Genomic DNA, 9,593 nt, shown 5'->3' on the forward strand with positions numbered 1-9,593 from the left:
AAAAATAAACACTCAACACTCAAAAATAAAAGTTATCAAACCTCACCGTTAATCACTCAAAAAGAAAAATTTAAATTCTCAATGAGCTAGAATTCAGTCTTGTGAGTCCATTAGGAGAGTTTATATCAACCAATTAGAGAGTGGATGAACCGATCTACCAAAGAATCCTAATTTGCACTAGGATGCCAAAAACTGACGAGACACCAATTGATTCGTGTTGCACCGAGGAAGAATTGGGCACACGTTTAAATCCTACTAACACAAGAAACAAGAAGGTGTTAGATATCGTAAAGGAAAAATAAAGGCAAACAAATGAAAACTCACACTAAAAATCAATAAAATTTGTTGAAAATGTAAAACCCAAAAATTATGAGTAACTTGACAACTTCGCTCGAGGTGTTCCTGAACTCAAAAATTCATGAAATTAAATCTGGAATGTCCATAAATATTTAATTTTTGATCTGGAAAGTTTGGGCACCAAATTCAACCCGCTGAATATTTTTTAAAATTTTTATTGGATTTTGTCTTTTTTCGATTTTTTGACTTTTTTAACTAATTTCTTTGCGGGAAATATTTTTTCTATTCAATAACAGTGCCAAAAATATGTATGTAAAATTTCAGATCAATCGGACAACGTTTACCCACTCAAATGAATTTTTTTCAAAAAATTTTTCTGGGTAAAACTGCTGTTTGTGCTTTAAAAAAAAATTGAGATCAGTTTAGAAATCAACCAAGAAAACCCAAAACGCCCAAAATCTGATACCAAATGATACGGGGTTATGCATGACCAAGATCGAGTTGCCAAGTCACGGAAACTCCTACGAAAAACCCTAAACAATCGATCTCAAACGAAATGAAAATTAAAAGATTAGAATTTTGAATTTCCAGATCCAAATAAAATCCCCAAAACAACAAAGAATCAAATTGAGAATAGAAATAAGTGTTAATAAGGATTCTTGATACCCTAAAGGAGATTGCGATTCGCCCAATTGAACACCAAGATAGTTTTCCCAAATTTCGACAACTGATTTCACCCAAAAGAGTTTGGAAGAACCCTAGAAATTGGGGATTTTGGGTGATTCCTTAAGATAGAAAAAGGATGAAAACAATAAAAAACAGAAAATAAATTAGATAAAGATTCAAAGACAAGCGTAAATAAAGAAAAATTTGACAAAGAAGAAATTAAAAGATAAGTCCTAAGAAGCCTTGAAATCCCGAAAGATCTCACAACTCCCTTCAAACGGCTCTAATCTTCCCTCCAAAGAATATCAATGGCAAGAAGAAGGTCAAGATGGCTCCCACAATCAAAAGATTGTTAAAACAACTTCTAAAGAAAACTCAAGAGAGAATTCTTGGAGAAAACTCAAAGAGAATTCTACACTTAAATAAATCGATATTTTGATATAATTGAGAAGTTGTTTACAAGGTGGCTAGCCATGCTTTTAAATAGGCCTTATAACTAGTCCTAATCTAATTAGAAAACTAAAATAAAAAAACTCCTAATTATTTTAATATGGAAATTCACCAAGGGTCTTTATTTGGGACTCGGACCTGAATATTTACATAAAAATTAAACTAAGTAAAATAAATAAATAAATAAATAAAATAAAACTTTACAACTTGGGCCACTTTGACAATTTGGCCGATTTTCAACTAAGTATGGGTGGATTTCTTGATTGGGCTTGGAATCTTCTTATTGGGCCTTGCCTTCAAGAATTTGGGCTTGTGATCCATCTCCATCGAAATTGAATCGTTGATGCTCAGAACGGAGATCCAATGCGCTTTGGTGCAAGATTTGGTTTCTTGGACCAAGATTCCCAATATTTGAAATCTTGATTTTCCCGTTCTTTCATGTACGCATCTAAGGCCTTGCTAACAAACTCCTGAATGGTCCCATTTAGTTTGGAACGCATTTGTCGGGCCTTTGATCTCATATCACGACACAAGCAGAATTTAAAAGAAAAAAATTGACAGCAAGAAATTAAAAGATAAGTCCTAAGAAGCCTTGAAATCCCCAAAAGATATCACAACTCCCTTCAAACGGATCTAATCTTCCCTCCAAAGGAATATCAATGGCAAGAAAAAGGCTGAAGATGACTCCCACAATCAAAAGATTGTTAAAACAACTTCTAAAGAAAACTCAAGAGAGAATTCTTGGAGAAAAACTCAAGGAGAATTCTGCCCTTAAACAAATCTGAAATTTTTAATATATTTGGGAAGTGAATAACAAGGTGGCCGGCCAAGCCTTTATATGGGCTTCTCAAGTTTTTTCCTAATCTAATTAGAAAACTAAAAATAAAAAAAACTCCTAATTATTTTAATATTTAAATGGAAATTCGGCCAAGGGCTTTTAATTGGGCCTCTTGGACCTAATATCTACATAAAATTTAAACTAAGTATTTAAAAATAAAACTTTACAAATTGGGCCACTTTGACAATTTGGCCTAATTTTCAAGTAAGTATGGTTTGTCTTCTTGTTTGGGCTAGGAATCATCTTATTGGGCCTTGCCTTAAGAACTTGGGCTTGTATTCCATCTTCTACCGAAATTGGTTCGTTGACGCTCGTAACGGAGATCCAATGCGCTTTGGCTGTAAGATTTGGTTTCTTGGACCAAGATTTCCAAGATTTGAAATCTTGATTTTCTTGATTCTTGAAATCGCTCCAAACAACAAGATTGGGCCAAGATTCGGTTTCTTGATTTTCTTGAAAACAAGAAAGTGAATCTTGATTTTCTCTTACTTTCATGTACGCATCTAAGGCCTTGCTAACAAACTCTTGAATGGTCCCATTTAGTTTGGAACGCATTTGTCGGGCCTTTGATCTCATTATTGGGCCTTGTGGTAATTTGAGCCCATCACGTTCTTGGGCTTGGGTTGGGCCTTTGTGACTCGTATCATATATCTTAATCACATTGTAACTTCAAGGTTCAATCTACTGTACTTTTAGGACATAAGATTTGTACCATCTTCCTCCCACTGTAATTTAGGGGTATAAAATCTAACTCTTTTCAGTCCTTTCCTACCGCAATTCAAGGATATAGGATGTGAATTTCTTGGGTCCTTTACACCATTCCCAGGGTGTTGAGACTAGATGCTTATGCACAAATGTAGAACTTTCTTCCCCAAGAATAACATCCTCTTATTACTTGATAATCATTGCTTGTTTGCTCATTGAAGCTTTATCACCGACACGATATTTTGTTGCTTTGTTTAATCAATATTTTGACAACAAAATTCGAAGGGATAGTCTTAATTTAGACTCTTCCTTCTCAGATATTTCCAACCTTTAACCTTGGTGTGCTCTAAATAATAGTCCTTTTTCAGGTTCTTGTATCATTTAGAAACTTCTAGAATAATATGCAGAACTTCCTTTGTGAAAGTATTATTAATCTATTAATCATTATTTCATTGCAACATACATGCTTGCAGAAGATCATAACACTGGATAAGAAATGAATTGATTTGGAACATAGCTCGAAATGAATAAATTACCAAGGATGGTAAAAAATAAAAAAGGAATTGATCGGGAACATGTATCTTGAAAAGAATAAAGTATTCCAAGAATAGCAAATTCAATATAAATAGTATGAAGACTAGGTGCCCCAGATATCGCAACTTGAATTTCTCTGTACAAACTTCCTGAAGACCATTTTGAGTTTGACATGTGTTTAGGAGATCTAGAGTATTGTGTCGATGCCCCAAGATGTCACATACCCCTTTCCTATTAATTCAAGTATAGCGAGATCACCGAATGCCCCATTTTGATCAACATTTGAGCCACTCTTTTTGAGTTTTCAACTCAAATCCCCTTTGGTCTCAAGGTGCCCTTTGCGGGTTTTCACCTTGGCCTCTTCTTCTTTTTTAGGACTCAAAGCATCTTTTGCGGGTTTTCACCTTTTCCCTTCTCCTTCTTTAGGCGAAGTACTTCTTGACTGAATCCGAATTTATAGGATTAGGCAATTTTTTACAATTTGTCTCGGTCAAAATCAGCGCTCCTCCAGAAAAGGTTTTCTTTACCACATAAGGTCTTTCCTAATCTGACATCTATTTCCCTCTAAAATCCTCTTACATGAGAAGGATCTTTTTCAATACTAGGTCCCCCTCATGGAATTCTCTTAGGACGAACCTTTTTGTCATGAGTTCGCATCATTTTTTTTGTACATCTGACTGTGACGGATAGCCCTCAGTCTCTTTCCTTTGATCAAGTTCAACAGGATCCATTCTGCTTCATCTAATTTTAGTTCTGACAAAACTCAAAGAGAAAGAATCTCGACTTTAATTGAAAAACTGTGATAAGTCAAAGAGAAAGGTGTTGCCCCGGTAGAGGTTTTTGTTTTTTGTTTTATTATAATTATTTTTGTTTGTTTCTTTTTTTTGTCCTCTACTGCCATTCATTTTGGGGTGATATGGCAACGAGTTATGGTGTCTGATCTTGAATTGACTGCAGACCTCCGCTATTATGCTGTTGTTCAAATTCAGCGTATTGTGAGATATGATTCTTTCTGGCATTCCATACCAACATATGATCTCTTTTTTCAAGAATTTGCTGACTGTCGACTTTGTGATGTTAGCATATGAAGCAGCTTCCACCCACTTAGTAAAGTAATCAATGACTACAAAGATGAAGTGATGCCCATTAGAATCCTTCGGCGATATTGTCCTAATGACATCCATGCCCCACGTGGAGAAAGGCCATGGAGAAGTCATTACGTGAAGAGGTAAAGGAGGTGCGTGGTAGAGGTAATTCTCGTATTACCTTGACTTTATCTGGGTCGACTTTAATTCCTTTTTTCACTAACTATGAAGCCTAACAGTTTTCCTCACCTAGCTCCAAAAGTGCATTTTGCTGGATTAAGCTTGAGCTGGAACTTTCTCAATCTTAAGAACAATTTTCTCAAGACCTTCACATGTTCCTTTTTTGTTCTGGATTTTGCAATCATATCATCGATGTAAACCTCAAATTCCTTGTGCATCATGTCATGGAATAAAGATACCATGGCTCTTTGATATGTTGCTCCCGTATTCTTTAATCCGAATGGTACCACTTTATAGTAAAATGTTCCCCATAAGGTTATGAATGTGGCCTTTCCCATATCTTCCGGATGCATCTTTATCTGGTTGTATCCAGAAAAGCCATCTATAAAGGAAAATAGTGAGTAGCCTTCCATATTATCCACTAAAGTGTCAATGTGAGGCAATGGGAAATTGTCTTTTAGGCTGGCCTTGTTCAAGTCCCTGTAATCCTCACACATTTGTACTTTCCCATCTTTTTTTAGGGACTGGGACGATGTTGGCTACCCATTCTGAATATTTGACCGCTTGTAAGAACCCAGCATCAAATTGCTTTTCGACTTCTTTCTTTATTTTTAGCATAATATTATGCCTCATCCTCCAAAGTTTCTGCTGAACTGGCTTGCAATACTCTTTTATAGGAAGGCGGTGTACTACAATGTCAGTGCTTAACTCGGGCATTTCCTGGTATGACCATACGAAGGCATCTTTAAATTCTTAGAGTAACTCAATGAGGTCTCGCTTTGTCTTTGTGGTAATGTCAGTTCCAATCTTCACCTTTTTTTCCCACTTCTAAGCTCACAACTTCTATTTATTCCTTGGGAGGTAAAATTTGCTTCTCCTCTTGTTCTACCATCCTCAGCAAGTCTGGAGATAACCCACAGTCTATGTCATCTTCAAAGTCATGAGATCCCTTTAAACACATGTCTTGTTCAAAAGGAAATATTCTTGGAAGCCAAGAACACGAAATTGAACTTCAAGAAAGAATTCAATCAGCTGAATCTGACAATTGAACACAAAGCAGCAAGTTAATTCAAAAATTCAGGAAACCGAATTGAATCAGAGATAGGATAATTGGGCGGCAAGATCAATTGAAAATTGTGAATAGAAAACGTTTTCTTGCTGCCAAAAAGGTTGTCGATCAGTTTCTTGAAGATTAGAAAAGGCTGGAAACGCAACAAGAATGAATAAAACAAATTAATCAATGAATCGGTATGAGTAGAAAAATCTAAAGAACAATAAACAGGAATAAAAATAAGGAAAGTCCTAAGAAGCCTTGAAATCAAAAAAATATTTCACAACTCCCTTCAAACGGCTCTAATCTCCCCTCCGATGTAAGCACACGGCAAGAAGAAGGCTGAAGATGGCTCCCACAATCAAAAAGATTGTTAAAACTACTTCTAAAAAAAACTCAAGAGAGAATTCTTGGAGAAAACTCAAAGCGAATTTTTCACTCAATAAAAATCTGATTTTTCAATGTAATGTAATGTCCATAAGGGTGGCTGGCCAAGCCATATATATAGGCCTTCTAACTATTTTCCTAACCCTACTAGGAAAACTAAAAAAAACCTAATTATTGATTTTCAAGGGAATTTCGTCCAAGGCCTTTAATGGGCCTTTTTGGGCTCAATTTTTACATAGAAATTTATTTATAAAGTCTAAAAATTAAAACTAAGTATTTAACAAATTAAAATTTTACAAATTGGGCCACTTTGACAATTTGGCCTGATTTTCAACTAAGTCTGATTTAAATTTCTGGATTGGGCTTGGAACATCTTATTGGGCCGTGTCTTCAAGAACTTGGCTTGTAATCCATTCTTTCCCGAAATTGGTTTGTTGATGCTTGTAACTGAGATCCAATGCACCTTGGCTGCAAGATTCGATTTCTTGGACCAAGATTTCCAAGATTTGAAATCTTGATTTTCTTGATTCTTAAAATCGCTCAAAACAGTAAAATTGGACCAAGATTCGGTTTCTTGAAAACAAGAAAGTGAATCTTGATTTTCTTTTTCCTTCGTATACACATCTAAGGCCTTGCTAATGAAGTCTTGAATGGTTCCATTTAGTTTTGTACGCATCTGCTTGGCCTTTGACCTCGTTATTGGGCCTTGTGGTAGTTTGAGCCCATCATGTTCTTGAGCTTGAGTTGGGCCTTTATGATTCGTATCAATCTTACTAATGCCCCTTTACTAGCTTTACCTGATTTCAATAAAACATTTGAAATTGAATGTGATGCTTCAGGTGTGGGCAAAAGAGCCGTGTTGACGCAAGATGGAAGACCAGTTGCCTACTTTAGCGAGAAAATAAGTGGAGCTGCCCTCAACTACCTCGTTTACGACAAGGAGATGTACGCTTTAGTTCGAGCCCTAGAGACGTGGCAACATTATTTATGGCAGAAGGAGTTCGTGAGTCACTCTGATCACGAGGCTTTAAAGTACATTAAGGGCCAGCAGAAATTGAATAAATGCCATGCCAAATGGGTTGAGTTCCTTGAGTCTTTTCCTTATGTCATACAGTACAAAAATGGTAAAGACAATATCGTGGCTAATGCGTTGTCGAGGAGGTATACTTTACTCTCTGTTCTCGATTCTAAATTGCTTGGATTCTCTTTGTTGAAAGATTTATATGCTCATGATGACGACTTTGGTGAGATATTTGTTGCTTGTGAGAATGCTGCTGTTGAGAAATTTTATAGGTACGAAGGGTTTCTTTTCAAGGAAGGAAAACTTTGTATTTCACAAAGTTTCGTTCGAGAACTCCTTGTACTCGAGGCGCACAGTGGCAGACTTATGGGACATTTTGGAATTAGTAAAACCATGTCGACATTACAAGAGCACTTCTACTGGCCTAAAATGAAGAAAGATGATGAGCGCATATGTGAACATTGCATAACATGCAAAAGGGCCAATGATACGAGTCACAAAGGCCCAATTCAAGCTCAAGAACGTGATGGGCTCAAATTACCACAATGCCTAATAACGAGGTCAAAGGCTAGGAAAATACGTATGAAACTAAATGGAACCGTTCAAGACTTCATTAGTAAGGCCTTAGATGCGTACACAAAGGAAAAAGAAAATCAAGATTCACTTTCTTGTTTTCAAGAAAATCAAGAAACCAAATCTTGGCCCAATTTTGCTGTTTTGAGCGATTTCAAGAATCAAGAAAATCAAGATTTCAAATCTTGGAAATCTTGACCCAAGAAACTGAATCTTGCAGCTAAAGCGCATTGGATCTAAGTTACGAGCATCAAGGAACCAATTTTGGGAGAGAACGGATTACAAGCCCAAGTTCTTGAAGATACGGCCCAATAAGATGTTCCAAGCCCAACCAAGAAGTTTATATTAGACTTTGATACGAGTTACAAAGGCCTTAGATGCGTATACGAAGGAAAAAGAAAATCAAGATTCACTTTCTTATTTTCAAGAAAATCAAGAAACCGAATCTTGGTCCAATTTTGCTGTTTTGAGCGATTTCAAGAATCAAGAAAATCAAGATTTCAAATCTTGGAAATCTTGGTCCAAGAAACCGAATCTTGCAACTAAGGCGCATTGGATCTCAGTTACAAGTATTAACAAGCCAATTTCGGGAGAGAACGAATTACAAGCCCAAGTTCTTGAAGACAAGGCCCAATAAGATGTTCCAAGCCCAATCCAGAAGTTTAAATTAGACTTAGCTGAAAATCAGGCCAAATTGTCAAAGTGGCCCAATTTGTAAAATTTTATTTTTTAGTTTAAATTTTAGACTTTATGATTAAATTTCTATGTAAAAAAATTCAGCCCAAGTAGCCCATTAAAAGCCTTGGTCGAATTTTTCCTTGAAATTAATAATTAGGACTTTATTCATCTTTCTTGCTGTTTTATTTTTTTAATTGTTTTGTTTCTGCCGATTTGGGGATTTACTTAATTTATTTGTTCTTGTTGTTTTTCCAGTTCTTCCAAGTTTCAAGGGACTGTTCGGCATCATTCTTGGCATCAAGAAATGTTCCTTAATCATCCTTTTCCATTGATCTTGCCGTCCAATCATCCTCATTCTGATTCAATTCGTTTTGCTGAACTTGTGATTTTGATTTGCTATTTTTTGTGTTATTGTTTTCAGATTCGGTTTGGGCAAGTCCACAACATTCTTGGGCATCAAGAATCATTCTTGATTCATAATTTCCAGATTTCTTGCCGCCTAAGTATCCCTAAATCTAATTCGATTCAATTCTTGATATGTTGAGTTTAATTTGCTGTTCGTGTTTCCCTTGGCAGATTCGGCTTTAGAGTCTTCTTTGAAGCTAGATTTTCGATTTCTTTGCTTCCGAGAAACCTCCTTAATAAGTGTTTTGAGTTTGGCTGATTCGTTATTGTTTTGTGTATTTTTGTTTCAGATCTGGAATTTTAAGATTTACTTTTTTCTGTTTCATTTCAGATCAAAGCGTCTAAAGCTTTCGTAGGATTTTCCCGTGATTTGACAACTCGATCTTGGTCCGCGCGCAGCCCTCTATCATTTGGTATCAAATTTTGGGTGTTTTGGGTGTTCTTGGGTGATTTATAAATTGATTTCCAGAATATAACAGTTTTTACCCAGAAAAATTTTTTGGAAAAAATTCATTTGAGTGGGTAAACATTGTTTTATTGGTCTAAAATTTTATATACATATGTGTGGCACTGTGATAGAATATAAAAAAATATTTTCCACAAAAAAATCAGTAGAAAAAGTCAAAAAAATTGAAAAACACGAAATCAAATAAAAATTAAAAAAATATTCAGTGGGTTGAGTTTAGTGCCGAAACTTTCCAGATCAAAAATACAATATTTAAG

The 9,593-nt window shown here is 35.7% G+C and overlaps 1 protein-coding gene across 1 annotated transcript; it reads left to right on the plus strand.

Annotated features, from left to right (window-relative positions):
- The first annotated feature begins 4,694 nt into the window (after nucleotides 1-4,694).
- Nucleotides 4,695-8,945, plus strand: LOC105789551 (uncharacterized). The gene is made up of 4 exons (XM_012616924.1): nucleotides 4,695-4,740; nucleotides 7,033-7,668; nucleotides 8,721-8,771; nucleotides 8,887-8,945. The coding sequence occupies exons 1-4, from the start codon at nucleotides 4,695-4,697 to the stop codon at nucleotides 8,943-8,945; spliced, it is 792 nt and encodes a 263-aa protein (XP_012472378.1).
- The last annotated feature ends 648 nt before the right edge of the window (nucleotides 8,946-9,593 follow it).

Source organism: Gossypium raimondii, chromosome 11, assembly GCF_025698545.1.
Source record: "Gossypium raimondii isolate GPD5lz chromosome 11, ASM2569854v1, whole genome shotgun sequence".
Taxonomy (NCBI): domain Eukaryota; kingdom Viridiplantae; phylum Streptophyta; class Magnoliopsida; order Malvales; family Malvaceae; genus Gossypium; species Gossypium raimondii.

Excerpts from the sequence above, each read along its gene's own strand:
- LOC105789551 (XM_012616924.1), top strand. The coding sequence starts at position 4,695 with ATGGAGAAGTCATTACGTGAAGAGGTAAAGGAGGTGCGTGGTAGAG. Across the intron at positions 7,669-8,720 it reads GAAAGATGATGAGCGCATAT|TTCTTCCAAGTTTCAAGGGA; the intron begins GTGAACATTGCA and ends TTGTTTTTCCAG. Across the intron at positions 8,772-8,886 it reads CATTCTTGGCATCAAGAAAT|ATTCGGTTTGGGCAAGTCCA; the intron begins GTTCCTTAATCA and ends TATTGTTTTCAG.